General features: G+C 53.3%; 1 protein-coding gene and 1 long non-coding RNA gene across 3 annotated transcripts in view; one reads left to right on the forward strand and one right to left on the reverse strand.

Moving 5' to 3' along the window:
- PRKCA (protein kinase C alpha) overlaps nt 1–15,875 on the forward strand; it is a 292,405-nt gene that overhangs the window by 236,058 nt on the left and 40,472 nt on the right. The window contains exons 6-10 of one of the 2 annotated variants that reach the window (XM_061145041.1): nt 437–593; nt 1,637–1,771; nt 2,017–2,113; nt 13,844–13,981; nt 15,285–15,458. In XM_061145041.1, coding sequence (XP_061001024.1) covers nt 437–593; nt 1,637–1,771; nt 2,017–2,113; nt 13,844–13,981; nt 15,285–15,458 — 701 coding nt within the window. The remainder of the gene's footprint in view (nt 1–436; nt 594–1,636; nt 1,772–2,016; nt 2,114–13,843; nt 13,982–15,284; nt 15,459–15,875) is intronic. The other variant, XM_061145042.1, reaches the window with a different exon arrangement.
- LOC133057904 (uncharacterized) lies at nt 2,127–5,264 on the reverse strand. Its single transcript, XR_009693124.1, has 3 exons — nt 2,976–5,264; nt 2,606–2,698; nt 2,127–2,494 (listed from the first exon to the last, which is right to left on the reverse strand). It is a non-coding gene; the product is annotated as an uncharacterized LOC133057904 (long non-coding RNA).

A 15,875-nucleotide genomic window follows, 5' to 3' on the forward strand; every position in this document is an offset into this window, starting at 1 on the left:
CTCGGCGGGTTAGAAGCCACCAGCCTCTAGGAAGGAAAGAGACGACTTGTCGGGGTTCCAGCGCCGCCATGTGTGGGCTGGTCGGCTGGCTGCTCAGGCGGAAGGCGGACCAGCTCTCCCGGCTGAGGGTGGTGGTGGGGAGCGGGTTAGGACGCAGATTATGCCTCCCCGGGTTTGGGCAGCGGCCCCGGTGTCACGGATGATGCTGGACCAGGCCAGTGCTGAGCCTCCAGGCGTGGCGGCTGGGCCCCCGGGCCCCACTGCCTGTGGTGGGCAGTGGCAGCGGGCAGCTTCTCGTGGTGAGGGTCAGAGGCTCCTCCTCCCGCTTCAGCACCGTCCTGTCGTCTGTCTATCGGCGGGTGCTGATGCGGGACGCTCAGCAGGTGGGTCTGTTCTCCTTTTGTAACCTTGGATCTTGCTTCTTCTCTCTTTGCAGTACGAGACGCGAAAAACCTAATCCCTATGGATCCAAATGGGCTTTCAGATCCTTACGTGAAGCTGAAGCTTATTCCTGACCCCAAGAACGAGAGCAAACAGAAAACCAAAACCATCCGCTCCACGCTGAACCCCCAGTGGAACGAGTCCTTCACGTTGTGAGTTGAACCCCCTCTTCCTGATGTGTTTTCTCCTTCACACTATGAGCAGTGATAAGCTGGGCTTATTATCAACGTCTTTAAACATCGATTTGCCCCTAAGCTCTTCTCCCACGGCTGCTAGAGACGTAGCTGTGGTCACCTTTGGTTGATGGATAGAGACTGTTTACCAAGACTTATACACGATACCCCAAGTTAACATCAATAACTCCTGTACAAAAAGTTCTCTTACATTATAAATATAAGATCAAGTCCTCTTGGTGGACTTCAGTTTTTGTGTGTGTGTGTGTGGCGGGGGGAGGGGGGGGGGTTAGAGGAGGTTGTAGGTAAGAGTTTAAACAATAGTTTTTAAAACATGGAATAAGTGGGCAACCATCGAAGCCGATATTGCCACTGAAATGGGAAGGTTATCTTTACATCTAAGCAGGAAAGACTTCCTGGGGAAGGTGACATTTAATGTGGGCCTGAAAGGAGTGGAAAGATTTTGTAGACAGAGATGGAAGGGGAGAAAGGTTGGGGAGTGGAGGAATGAGTAAGTCACGAGCAAGAAAGCTCTGAGTGCGGCTGAGCACAAGCAAGGGGTCCTCTCTGCGGATGAGAATGCAGGAAGCAACTTGTCTGCGCATACCCAGACGTAGCTGTCTAGGGTAAAGATCAGAGGCTGTCCAGCTTTGCTCTGGGAAGGGCTAGACAGTAAATAGTTTAGACCCTATGGGTCATCCAGTCTCTGTTGCAGGTACTATTCTAGATTCAGAGCTGCCATAGCCAAATGTGTCCAGACAAATGGCCATGACTGTTTCAATAAAACTTTATTTACAAACACAAGCAGTGGGCCTGACTTGGCCGTGGCTCATGGTTTGCTAACCCCTTGTCTAGAGCTTTGGTTGCCAGGGGCTGGCACTTTGTTGATGATGGAGAACCACAGGAAGAGAATTGAATATACAATTTTTTTTAATCTCAGGTTCAGATCTCGAGCATGTGATATCGTGCCTTAAACCACAGTAAAGATAACCCTGTATCCTTGTGTGTGTGTTCTTTCACAGCAAATTAAAACCTTCTGATAAAGACCGGCGACTGTCCGTGGAGATCTGGGACTGGGATCGAACCACACGGAACGACTTCATGGGGTCCCTTTCCTTTGGGGTCTCGGAGCTGATGAAGATGCCAGCCAGCGGATGGTGAGGAAGGCTGAGTGTGTCTGTGTGAGCCAAAAGTTAATTGTCTGAAAACATTAGCGCTTTCAGAGATTCAGGGGACGAGCTGGCTTAATTCCAGAGGGGCCATTGCGTGTGCAGTTTCCTGGGTCCTGGCTCCCCAGTGAATGCATTTCAGAACCAGCTGGACTGGAGCCTGAGGGTGGGGGTGGTGCTGAACCCGATGGCGTCAGCATGGCCTCACCCTCCTCCGCCCCATGTCTCTGAAGGTACAAGCTGCTGAACCAAGAGGAGGGTGAGTACTACAACGTGCCGATCCCCGAAGGCGACGAGGAAGGCAACGTGGAGCTCAGGCAGAAATTCGAGGTGAGACGAGCGGCGTGAGTGAACCACCCTTCTGTTCAGAAAGTTTCACTCCAGGAAGGGCCAGATTTTTGTGGTCACTGGGCTGGAAGGCAAAGGTCATTTAAATGTTAATCTTTGTCCTTATCTAAAGGCATAAATGTTGCATCATCACCTTGCTTTGCAGGCTGTTGACACTCGGGCTGTTATCCTTGGATATCAGAAACAGCTTTGCAGTGGGGGGTTGCTTCCTGCTAGGAGTCGGTCTGGCAGCAGTGGGGGGTTGCTTCCTGCTAGGAGTCGGTCTGGCATCAGTGGGGAGAAGGGCAGGTCCTAGGCTTCTCCAGGTGGCAGAGTCCTCAGGTGTGACTGTCGGGCCAGCATCTTCCTTTTCTCTGCAGATCTCTAGGAAGGGGAGCTCTTTCTCCCCACCCGGGTGCGCACCCGCCTTCTGCCCCAGTGGTGTCACCGCTTCCTCCCTCGCTTCCCTCCTCCTCCCCTCTTCTCTCTCCTCACCTGACATCTCAGCTCTTAATGCAGTTTCTGCTCCACGCACCTGCCTTACGCTCCATGTCACAGCTTGCCATCTCTTGCCATTTCTTCAATCACCTGTGTGTTGGTTGTTCGAAGGACTCATGTAGTAGCTGATTGTGTCTCTGCACCAGGCTCACGGGGGCTTCCCTGGGAGCTCAGACGGTAAAGATTCCGCCTGCAGTGCAGGAGACGGGTTTGATCCCTGGGTCAGGAAGATTCCCTGGAGGAGGGCACGGCAGCCCACTCCAGTGTTCTTGCCTAGAGAATCCCGTGGACAGAGGGGCCTGGCGGGCTACAGTCCGTGGGGTTGCAGAGTCAGAACAGCTGAGTGACCGAGCACTCATACACGTACCTGATCCATTACCTTGTGAAGCTTCCCCTTCCTCGGGCAGCTCCCAAGCCCTGAAGAAGTTCAGGTGTGCACACACGCGGGCAGACGCCCTGCACGGTCGGTGCCTTGGGTCCCTCCTCCCGGGCTTGTTTCTTCTCCCAAATATGTCCCGTCCCAAAGGAGCGCACAGGGCATACCTGCCAGTTAGAGTGGGTTCCGAAGGATGTAAAACAAAAACGTTCACAGTGCTTTGTCACTGATGTTGTTGTTGTTCAGTCGCTCAGTCGTGTCCGACTCTTTGCAACCCCGTGGACTGCAGTGCGCCAGGCCTCCTTGTCCTCCACTCTCTCCCGGAGTTTACGCAAACTCATGTCCATTGAGTCGGTGATGCCATCCAACCATCTCATCCTCTGTTGTCCCCTTCTCCTCCCGCCCTCAGTCTTTCCCAGCATCAGGGCCTTTTCCAGTGAGTCAGCTCTTCATATCAGGTGGCCAAAATATTGGAGTTTCAGCTTCAGCATCAGTCCTTCCAATGAATATTCAGGGTTGATCTCCTTTAGGACTGACTGGTTTGATCTCCTTGCAGTCCAAGGGACTCTCAAGAGTGTTCTCCAACAACACAGTTCAAAAGCATCAATTCTCCTGGGTTCAGCCTTCTTTATGGTACCACTGATCACTGACATTTGGATCACTGATCACTGCGGGCAGGGCCTGGATGCCCTCGAGTGCAGAGGACGGGGCCTGGAGGGTGCTCTGCGGGTCTGTAGTAGAGGTCCACACACCACTTGCAGGATCACCCCAAAGACTGCAGATGCCTGAGGATCACAGGTGTGTCGGCTGTTATTTATCCTGGGGAAACATTTTGAGATTATCCTTGTTACTGATTAACAAAATGTGACCCAGTTATGATGAGAGTTAAGACGTTTTAATCACTGCACTTGAGACTCAGTTGCTAGGTTGTCTGTGGAAAGAAAGCAGGCATTCTTCAGTTTACTGTTGTTGAAATTGGATTTTCCAAAAGCTTCCATTGTCTTTGAAGACTTTAGTTAATTCAGGATGTTCTTCAGATGGGGAAAAAAAAATGGTTCATTGGAGACCCCCGACAAAGTGTAGCTGTGTGTTGATTTGATCAGGCTTGCCAGTGTTACCATGGAAACCTGAGTCCTTTCAGATGACCTTTTGGACACAAAACAGAAAATCTCTGTGCCTCAATATGGACTCGGCTTTTCTCCCCCTAAATGGCTTCCTTAATTACTTTCTGAGCTGTGTGGTGTTAAGGGTGGGGTAAGTCTATAAAATGCACATCAGTGAAAAGAGATTTTGTTTTCCTCTTTGTACGTCAGCTCTTAGAGGCAGAACCTTAAATTGAAATGGGATGAGGTTCGGTGTTGGAAATCATTTTCTCACCTCTGTTTGAGCATCATCAACAGGGATTAACACTGCTCCTCAGCAGAGCAGACTCCAGGGCAGACTCTGAAGGGCGCTGCTCAGAATTTCTAATATTCTGGGTGGTGGGGAGTGCATGCTTTTATGTGACCGTATGGCGGCATTTTTAGGAGTGCACCGTGGTCTACACCCATCTCAGAACTTGCCTGTGCTCTGTGGTGAAGGCCCTCCCTGTGTCTCAGGCTCGTCACCCCCCCAACCTTACATCACCCTCCAGCCCTTTAAACGGCCCCCTGCGTCCCCTGTGCCCCCTGCTGGGTACACCTGTCCGTGTGTCCCCTCCACGTGCATCCAGAGAGGAACCTCAGGTCCTGCTGTGAAGGCTTTGGAGTCTAAACTTCAGGCCCCACGAGGCCTCCACGTCTCCCGGTCACTTGCCCACAGCCAGGGAGGGTGCCCGAGCTCGTGTCTGATGAGGGAAGCTGTCAGGGCCGAGTCGCTCTGCAGCCCGGGGCCTGCCTCCGCTCACACAGCCGGGCGCCTCGAGCACTTAGGCGAACAGACCGACTGGCATGATGAGCGTGGTCACGCCTGGAGATGGACCAGCTCCTTTCCCAGAAAGGGGGAATTCTGGGAATTTCCAGCTGGTACATGCTGCATCTCCTCAATGCCAAGTACCACTTGTGGGGACAGAGGCATGAGACGGGGGCTCCCCTGGTGGCCCGGTGGCTAAGAATCCACCTGCCAGTGCGGGGGACCCGGGTTCAATCCCCCGTCCGGGAGGATCCCACGTGCCACGGAGCAGCTGAGCCTGGGAGCCACACCTACTGATCCCGAGCCCTCGAGCCTGTTCCCTGCAGCAAGAGAAGCCTCCACAATGAGAAACCCAGCCCCACAGCTGGGGAGCAGCCCCCTCACGCTGGAGCCAGAGAAAGTTCTCAAGTAAAGACCCAGCACAGACAAAAATAAATGAAATTTCTTTTTAAAAAAAGACAGACTTCAGATGGGACCCTGGCTCCCAAGGACACCGCGAGCACGAACAGGGTTGGGAACCTGCCCCTGACTCCCCAGCGTGCGGGTAACGTCCTGACCTCCCGGGAGGCAAGCGGGCCTCCTCCCAGCCCCCACCCCGCAGCTGACCCAGCTGGGCACAGCTGACCGTGGCCACGGCGCGGTTCTTCCTCCGGCCCTCGGGATGCCGACCTGGCCTCACTGCTGAGGAGGCGTGGCTCGCTCGGTGTGGGGCGAGGCGTCGGCCTGGGGACTGCAGCCCGAGACGGGCCCAGGAGCCTGAGGCCAGGAGCTTGGGGCTTGGCTTCCCTTCTGTTGATGCTTTTGTTCCCACGGATGAGGCCTCCTTTCCCCTGAAGACCTGGGCCTCGGGCGTGCCCCTTCCCAGGGCTTCAGGCCGACAGATGCAGTCACAGAGCCTCGGAGCGGCAGCTCAGCGAGTCCAGCAGCTGGTGTGTCTTCAGCGGGTCATTGAAAACCAGCTCGCTGACGTTTGGGCTCCTACACTGACCTTGTCCACCTTGAGCAGGGGAGCGCGTCCTCTCGACCCCCACCCCGATCCGGGCTGCGGGCCAGGCAGGCTCCCTCCAGACTCTGGAACTGGCTGAGTCACTGCCTAAGCCTTTCCTTTGATTTTTTTTTTTTTTTTAGGAATTTGGGCTGTTTTGTTATATCCAAGCTTGAAACAGCTTAGAGTTTTTTCTGGGTCCATTTAAGTCTAAGAATAACTGCCCAGTGACTGCATGGCAACTGTATAGAAGCATCTCTGCTGGAGGATTTTCGCCTCCTATTCCAGGTGGAGGTGGGAGGTAGGACCCTTCTTCTCAAGGCATCTCAGCCAATCTGGAGGTCGCGGTGCCTCAAGGACTCAAGCAGAGACGTGCTGCTCCGTCAGGAAGGTGCAGGAGACAAACTCAGGCTTACATTTACTCCACGGTTATTCCAACACCAGGATCTCAGTAAGGACAGTTTTGTTTCTCTTGTTGCCTTCAACCTGGATGTGGATTAAGATCTCTAGTCTAAAACAGAGCTTTTGGGGATTGGAATAAAATGGCCTATTTTGAGAATGACTATAAGGAGATCTGTAATTACAGGTGTATAGGGCCATAATTATACAATGTAGTAGACGACAGTTGGTCCAGACCTGTCAAATGATGTGACATTCACTCGCTGCCCAGTATCCTGTCTTAGTGGGCAAAGCCTTCTGAACACAAAGCATCATCCTTTCGTCTCTGGTCTCCCCTCTGCTCGGGAACAGGGCTGTTGTGCGCCTTGCAGGCTGTGGACTTTAGGCTCAGAGAAGCAGCCCCCTCACATTTTCTCCCAGCAGCTGACTGCCCCCCACCACCACCCCGTGTGAACTTGAAGAATTAATCCCATGGCTGCCTGCATAGAATTCTCTGTTAAGATGGTCTCACTTGTTTTGATCACACTGGTACTTGAAAAAGTCAAGTTATCCGATCATGATGGGTTATTTTAGGGAGAAGTTCAAGGTGAACAGAAGTCCTGGTCACCTGGCATTTGGTCAGCCAGAGCTCGGCTAATCAGCTGCTCAGCAGGCTTGTCTCTTGCCAGTAACCTTAGGCTCTTCAAGATACTGAAGAGCCTTCTGAATCAGGAAGAAGTGCATTGTGTTACACAGTTTGGTGGTAAGTGGGTTTGGTTTTATTTTCATTTACAAATAGCAGCTATCTGTGTATAAAGCGACTGGTAACTGGCTATTAGGGCTTCCCAGGTGGCTCAGTGGTAAAGAATCTGCCTGCCAATGTAGGAGACGCAGGAGACACAAGTTCGATTCCTGGGTCAGGAAGATCCCCTGGAGGAGGAAATGGCAACCCACTCCAGTATCTTGCCTGGAGAACCCCATGGACAGAGGAGCCTGGCGGGCTACAGTCCACGGGGCCACATGGAGTCAGACATGAGTTAGCAACTAAACAGCACCTGGCTGCTCCCAGGCAGACGCTTGGTTAACCAGGGTTCCGCCATCCCTGCACCCACCCTGTCGGTCGGCGGAAGGCAGAAGGAACCATCAATGTCTGAGGGTCACAGAGCTGTTGCCGTGAGCCATGTCCCACTGCACGGATGCCAAAGGAGGAAGAGAGAGGGTCTTGGCCCCTGGTTTGACACAGTTCATCGGGGGAAGGGCTGGTCCCCAGGCCTGCAGCCGGGAGCCCTGAGCGCTGCCCCATCCCCCTCCCCCTGGCCCCGTTTGTGACCCCCCCACCCCCCTGTCCCCCATCCCCTGCCGGCCCATCTGTGCCCGTGACCCCCTCTGCCTCCCCCGCTGGCCAGTCTGGAAGGCAACGCCTGGGAGGGGGGGGTGTGTCTTTAAACTGACGTTTTCCTTCGTTTCTGTTCATGTGTGTTTCTGGTCACACCTCCAGACCCAGGTAACTGTGGCTGAGGACACACCTCTGTCAGCGGGCAGTCGGCAAGGTGTGCGCTGGTCTGGAAGACCACAGGCCGAGACATCCAGTGGTTCTGATGGTCTTCACACCTGGCTTAATACCACTCGCTCTGCTTCAGCTTTTTCTCATTTCTTCCCAAGTCACTTAATTGTTATAACCTCATCAACCATTCTGTCCCCGAAGGATCCAACGGAACTTGGCAACTTGCATGTAAATTATTGTAAAAATCTGACCTACTGTCATTTGCGACACCACCGCTGTCTTTGGAAGGAGCGGGTTAGGGGGCCACAGACCAGCTGTGTTCTCCATGGACTGCTTTTGTTAATAATTAAACTCAGCCTGAGATGGTTACAGCATATTCATATCTGAAGCGAGTGGAAAATTTAAACGCTCAGACACCTGGGAACAAAATTTGCAAGGAAAGATCTCACTCCCTACACTAAACTAGAATCAATAGACTTTCTAACACACCGCACCGAAGAAAACATCCAACAAATGGTGTTGTTCAGTTTCTCATCTCCAGGACATGTCCCTGATGCTACAGGTGTGTCCCCTGAAGGAGCTCCAAGAGATTAGTGACCCAGGTGACTAGAAATGGGGAAGAGTAAGCACTCTTTGAGGTTTCAGAAGTCTGACAGGTGTGGGGAAGGCCAGGTCCTCGGGGCAGTGCTGTCCCGGGGGTGCCCGCATCCCCCTGCTCCTCTCTGAGGCCCCTGAGGACGGCCCTTCTGCCGGTGCTGCAGCCCTGCAGCAGCGACTGAGCAAACGGGGGTTCCCCGCACAGGCGGCGGTGGACGTTTGAGTCCATTTGACAGATGAAGAAACTGAGGCCTGGAGGGGCCTGCAGTGCCAGAGCTGGCCCTCCCAACCACGCTTCCCCCAAGTCCCATCAGCCTGTTACCACGGGGCAGGGTTGGGGGCAGGGGGGGGGGCGGCGCAGAAAACAGCCCGGAACTGCACAGCTGAGCCGGGCTGGAAAGCAGGTGTCCCAGCTGAGCTATAATTAGATCCCTCCTTTTTGAAAACTGGTGCAATTTAAAAAACGCTCAGTGAAGATAGGGTGAAATCAACGATTATGGAAATTTTGTGCTAAATTTAATTGCAGTCGTCCCCGCTTTCAGAATGCCTGCCGCTGTCAATTAGAGGCATTTTAGAAAAAAATTTAAATTGAGTAATTGAGCAAACATATTCAGCCTTTTGGAGGAAGGATCCTGTTTTTCTGTCTTTCTTTCCCTCCACGCCCGTCAGGTTTCAAACCTCTGCCCAGGTTCCCCGGGGCGCAGGAGGGGCGGGATGACCCTCACCCACCCACCTGTCCTGCAGCCGCTGAGGAGGGTGAGAAGTGCCTGGAGCTTTTCCAGGATCTGAGCTTCACTGCCAGCCATGGTCTGGGTTTCCATTGTTTGTTTTCAGGAGCTCCCACCCTGTGATCACTTAGCACAAGTTGAATTTCCCTGGGGGTGGCCATTTTGCTGAATTCTGCCCTCTTGGGACGATGGTTCCATTATTTCCCAGACACAGCAGGTCTCGGGGGCTGCTCCTGGCCCGCTCGGCGCTCACGGCCTCCCTGGCGTCCGTGGTCTGCAGAGTCTGGGCCCAGTCAGAGGTCTGGGGAGAGTCAGGACACAGAGACAGCTAGCAGTGGTTGGGGCTTGTCTCCTGAAATCACGCGCTTGGCGATCCCAGGGCACACTCTGGTGTCTGCACACCTCCTGCCGGCACCGCCCACAGGCCGGGCTCTCACAGGAGAGACGAGTCACCTTCCGTGAAGGCAGAGCTGGGAAGGTAGCGTTTGCATCTTGTTTGTGCCATTTTGCAGTATTTACAGGAACTTCACTTCTGTGGGCCATTCTAGTAAACTTAGGCGTATTTCTAAACCTGGCTAAGAGTCCAGTCAGAACGCAGTTGGTCATTGTCACACTGAGTGAAATAAGTCAGACGGAGAAGGAGAAATAGCATATGACATCCCTTAGATGCAGAATCTAAGAAGAAATTCTATAAATGAACTAATTCACAAAGCAGATGCAGACTCACAGACTTAGAGATGGAACTTGTGGCCGCTGGTGGGAAGGACGGGGAGGACACTCAGGGAGTTCGGGTGGATGTATGTATATGTGTGTGTGCTTGGCCGCCCAGTCGTGTCCGACTCTTTTCAACCCCGTGGACTGTAGCCCTCCAGGCTCCTCTGCCCATGGGATTCTCCAGGCAAGACTACTGGAGCGGGTGGCCATTTCCTCCTCCAGGGGATCTTCCCAACCCAGGGATCAAACCCACGTCTCTCATGTCTCCTGTATGGGCAGGCAGATTCTTTGCCACTAGCACCACCTGGGAAACGCTTTAGTCATTGTTCAGCCGCTCAGTCGTGTCCGCCTCTCGGCAACCCCGTGAATGGCAGCACGCCAGGTCTCCCTGCCCTTCAGTGTCTCCCGGAGCTGCTCAGACTCATGTCCACTGAGTTGGTGATGATCCGACCATCTTATCCTCTGCCGCCCCTGCCCTAAGCTGTGTGTAAAGGGTAACTAACAAGGACCTCCTGTCCTGCACGGGAACAGTTTCACGCAGAGCCTGGATGCGAGGGGCGGGATGGATACATGTGTGTGTGTGGCTGAGTCCCTTTGCTGTCCACCCGAAACTATCCCAACACTGTTCATCACCTGTACTTCAATACAAAACAAAAAATGTTAAAAAATAACATTTAAAAAAGAAAAATTGCAGTCCGTCCAGAAAATAAATACCACAAGAGGGCAGTAAAGATTCGCAAGTAAAAGATTTCCCCAACCGCTGCGCCTGCAGAGAGCCCCGAGCCCTGCTGCACTTTCTGCTGGCCGTGAAGACAGGGTTCCCGCTTGACGGCCCCGCATGTTCTGTGACTGTCAGGACCCGTCTTGGTCCTGCAGAAGATGCCCGTGGTCCAGTGGTTCACGCAGTCTCCTCTGGCAGGAGGCCAGCTCACTTCATACCTCCTTTGCTTTCTTAGCACAGAAAACTCCCCACTCCTAGGCAATATTGCCCACAGTCTGGAAGCTCATTTCCTCTATTGACAGTGTGAGTTCCTTTGGCGGTGACCCTGCCAGCACTGACTTACAAAGCCAGCACCGTGGCGACCCCAACAGGGAGCGTTTCAGCAGGAAAAGGGCTTGTTTAATCGCTGAGTCATGTCAGACTCTGTGACCCCATGGACTGTGCCCGCCAGGCTCCTCTGTCCACGGGATTCTTCAGGCAAGAACACTGGAGTGGTTGCCATGCCCTCCTCCAGGGGATCTTCCCGACCTAGGGATCAAACTGCATCTCCTGCATTAGCAGGTGGATTCTTTACTGCTGAGCCTCTAGAAAAGGATGCTTTCAAAAAATTACCAAAGTGCCCCAAATCCTCTTCCAATGACATGCTGTGGCCTTGAGCTGCAGTTAGCTGGGCCTCGGGCAGACGTGTGCCCTCAGCTCCCTGGTGAGAGAAAGACGGGCTCGCTCCGGATGGAAATACTTGGACAGAGTGAAGTTTCTGGTACCGGAAGCTTGGGCACAGAAGGCTGGACTCTCGGGCACTGGGTGGGACAGACCCAGTGGCCGTCCCAGGACCTCTGGAGCGGCAGGACCAGTGCGCTATTACCACCGGACTGAGCCGGCCTGCGGGGGGTGTCGGCCGTCGGCGCGTGGATCTGGGACACGGGGGCAAAGCAGGTTGCCTGCAGGAAAGCAGCACAGCTGGTACTAAGGTGAGAACACTCGGGTCCAGAAGAAACAGGGACTTCGATTTCCCACAATGGTCTGAGTGCTAACACGTCACAGGTCTGCGTCTCCCGAGAGAGTGGCCGAGTTGCCATGACAACAGAGGCCTGCCAGCGGCAGAGACAGCTGGTGTGGGCGTGTCCATAAAAACATTTCTCATCAAGAAAATGACCTCATGTGGTTTCCTGTAAATTTTCGCTCTCCCAAATAAGTTCTTCACTCACTACACCGTTTGGATGCTGGACAGCTGTTTCCTGTGCTGGTCGTGGAAGAGACTCGGTAGGGACTTAATTCAGGTGCATCTGAGGCTCTTAACTGTCGCTGTTCTGCCAGCTTGGTGAGGACAGAGGGAGGCTGTGTTTAAATCCAGCTTCAGATGAGGAGGAATGATTTCAGAACTTGTGTGATGTGGGGCAAAAGGAGGCAGACAAGAGCCCCCGGGCCAGATTCTGGCTGCTGTCTGTTTTTGTAAATAAAGTTTTATTGGAGCACAGCCATGCAACTTCACCTGTTCATTCACAAATTTCTTATACTACCTATTATGCATGCTAAGTCACTTCAGCTATCTCCGACTCTTTGCAACCCCATGAACTGTACCCCACCAGGCTCATCTGTCCATGGAATTCTCCAGGCAAGAGCACTGGAGTAGGTTGCCATTTCCTCCTCCAGGGGATCTTCCCAACCCAGGGATCAAACTCATGTCTCTTACATCTCCTGCACTGCAGGTGGGATTCTTCACCACTAGCACCGCCTGAGAAGTGGTGTTACGTATAAGTGATATGAAACCCGTTGATTTCTCATAGTGTTGCTCTGGGTGCAGGTGAATATGTCGCCCTAGAAGTAGGCTGCTGTTCAGGGGCCCTTGGTTCTGCGTGGCCTAGCTCTTTCTGCTCCCCGCGTCCTGGTCGATGGAACAGCACCAAACACCATCAGTCTTATGTTATCAGGGCCGTTCAGATGCACAGAGACAGGCACAGAACATTTTTATTGCAGATACAGAGTTATAGGATAAATACCCGTTACTTGTCTGACCCTGATCAGTGTTGGCCTGTCTGCCTTCGGACTCTCAGAACTAGAAGACCCTTCTGTTGTCAGGTTCCTCTCTCTGCATGTTGCAAACACCTGTGATGTATATTTTGTTGTTTAGTCGCTCAGTCGTGTCCAACTCTTTGCAACCCCATGTACTGTAGCCCACCAGGCTCCTCTGCCCAGGCGAGAATACTGGAGTGGGTTGCCATTTCCTCCTCCAGGGGATCTTCCTGACCCAGGGATCAAACTCACGTCTCCTGCATCAGCAGGTGGGTTCTTTTACTGATCATGCCACCTGAGAAGCCCATGATCCCTAAAAAAGTTTATTTTGATCAGAGAAAAGAGTCACCTCACAGCCCAGCATGTGATGAGCACGGTCAGGCTTCGCTTCGTTCTTCCTTCAACCAAAATGCTAGTGCAGACCTTGCGCCGTGTGCGGCTCTGGGGCTGGGTCTGAGGGGGCAGGGGTGGAGGCTCATCCTGAGAAGGCATGGCCGCCCCACAGAGCCAGGCGCCAGCAGCTCACCCAGTGGCTGTGGACGAAGGAGGCTTCTGCTCAGAGAGGGGATGTGGACGATTCCTTGAGAGCCTTCTCAGCCACTAAAGAAAACACGTCAGATCCCACATTCCCCTGAAGAGCAGAGCACTGAAGTCCTGGTGGTCTGGTCGTGCCCAAAATCTCCTGAAAGCTTCTTCACCTCCTGCCATCTCCCTGGGAGCCGAGTTAACTTGAGCGGTGTTAACCAAGGGACCAGTGGGTAAAACCCCTCTGGGTAACTCACAGGTCATGACCCAGGATTTGCTGGATGCAGAGAGCACCCGTGGGAAACCAGATGCTCCTACAGGCCACCACTTTTCATGAGTCCAACTCTTTACCGGAAAAAGAAACCTTTGTTCTCCCTCCTGTGCCTTTTAGCGCAGCAGTGAGTCACCCCATTGCCTGCCGTGAAAGCGTTTTCCTCCAGGGAACACACTCTCCCTCTATTGTGGGTGTAAGTTTCTGCAAATCTCAAATTGGAGAATCTATAAATAAGGAAAGAATCAGTACACAGTTTATTACATTTACTTCTTTTATTATGTTAGTTATAGATAGAAAGTGTCTCTTGTGATGGGTGAGGGCGGCTTCTCGCTCCTTTGCAAATGTCGCCCTTGGGGTGAGTGCAGCGATGGAGGTAGGAGTAGACATCTCAAGTGGCCTGGCTTCCTCTCCTCACCCGTCTCCCCTCCCACCACCACCCAGCATCAGCATCCAGCTTGGTCACAGAGTTTCCTGACACTTTTGTCCCTGAGGAAATGGCTGACTGTTTTCACATGTGTGTTATTGTTTAGAAAGCCAAGCTTGGCCCTGCCGGCAACAAAGTCATCAGTCCCTCCGAGGACAGGAGACAGCCTTCCAACAACCTGGACAGAGTGAAGCTCACTGACTTCAACTTCCTCATGGTGCTGGGCAAAGGCAGCTTTGGGAAGGTGAGCGGGCCATGTCCGAGCCAGGCGGGGCTTCTGTGGAGGACGTGGGGGCCAGTCGGTCCGAGTCTCCCCAAGGACTCTGGGGCAGCCGTTTAGACGTCCCCTGGTTCTGCCACATTCTCAGGGGCTTCCCACTTCATCGCATTAAAAGAGACTTTCCCAAAAAGCCAGACAGGGCCCCCTGTGTCACCGTTTAAGGTTTCAGGATGGAGTCAGTGCCCCACAACGGTGTCTGAATAATTTTCACAGCTGAAAATTAAATGTTGGCTTGTAGTAAATGAATGTAATAGTTGAGATACCAGACCAGGTTTCCTCCGTGTCCAGCCTGTGTATCTGCGTCTGCCTCTCTGAGTCCAAATCTCATGGCAGATCCAGGGGCTGGCTTTGATCATGCCGCTTTCTTTTGGATTTGGGTCCAGCTTCCTGCCTTGCGAGGAGCATGTAAAAGTCAATCAGGTGTCTGCTCTGAGAGTGCTCCTGGGATGAGGGTGCTCCTGAGATGAGGGTGCTCCCGAGATGAGGGTGCTCCCGCGATGACGATGCTCCTGAGATGACAGTGCTCCTGAGATGAGGGTGCTCCCGAGATGAGGGTGCTCCCGCGATGACGATGCTCCTGAGATGACAGTGCTCCTGAGATGACGATGCTCCCGAGATGAGGATGCTCCTGAAGTACCTGCTGATGCAGAGGAGGATGTCAAGCATCATTTTCAGCGGCTGCAATGGCGCCCTCGTGTGGCAACGGCCCACACAGCATGTGCATCTTGGTGGCCTAGAAGCTTTCAGTCCAGTCCTGGCTCAGCCATGTCCGACTCTTCGTGACCCCGTGGACTCCAGCACGCCAGGCTTCCCTGTCCTTCACCATCTCCCAGAGCTTTCTCAAACTGTATGCTGGAGGAATTTAATGTGCAGCAGTCAGTGGGGTTGCAAAGATTTGGACACGACTGACAACTAACACATACATACACAAAGTGCAGTATTTGAGAACCGGCACCTGAGGTGGAGCTTTATTTATATCGATGAATCTGCTGGGACTTGCCTGGTGCTCCAGCGCTTAAGACTTCACCTTCCAGTGTAGGGGCTGCAGGTTCATTCCCTGGTCAGGGAACTAAGATCCCACATGCCTCTTGGCCAAAAAACCAAAAGCAGAAAATAGAAGCAATATTGTAACAGATTGAATGAAGACTTTAAAAATGAGCCACATCAAAAAAATATCTTAAAAAAAAATGGACAGGTCTGCACACACAGTTCCCGCACCCCCGTGCTGTGTGCCCGGGGATTCAGGTTGCCCTCTGCCTGCCTGCAGGTGATGCTGGCCGACCGGAAGGGGACCGAGGAGCTGTACGCCATCAAGATCCTGAAGAAGGACGTGGTCATCCAGGACGACGACGTGGAGTGCACCATGGTGGAGAAGCGGGTGTTGGCCCTGCTCGACAAGCCGCCGTTCCTGACACAGCTGCACTCCTGCTTCCAGACGGTGGTAAGGGCCCTGGGGCCTGCCCGCCCCCCCACCACCCCTGGGTCCTTGCACCGCCGCCCCCCGCCTTCCTCCCGGGAGAAGGCATCAGCCCACATCCTCCTCTCCCGAGCAGACTGGGTACCACTGGGGAATTCAGGGCGTCCCCTACCTATAGACTTGGCATTAATTCCATTTGATTCTGTGAATGCTGCTATCAAAGGTTTTCTTAACACACACCAGGCACTGTGTTAAGGCTCAGAGATACGAAACGGTAACTCACAGTCCTGGCTCGTTAAGTCCTGGTCCAGCTGCCAAACTGGCATCAGAGCGTCAGGAGACCCATGTCCTGGAAGAGGATGTTCTTGGGTAATGCACATGCAGGGGTGGCAGTCTGGCCTGTTTGTATGGATGGTCCCTGAGCTCTAAGAGAGGCTTTAT

Source organism: Dama dama, chromosome 5, assembly GCF_033118175.1.
Source record: "Dama dama isolate Ldn47 chromosome 5, ASM3311817v1, whole genome shotgun sequence".
Classification (NCBI taxonomy): domain Eukaryota; kingdom Metazoa; phylum Chordata; class Mammalia; order Artiodactyla; family Cervidae; genus Dama; species Dama dama.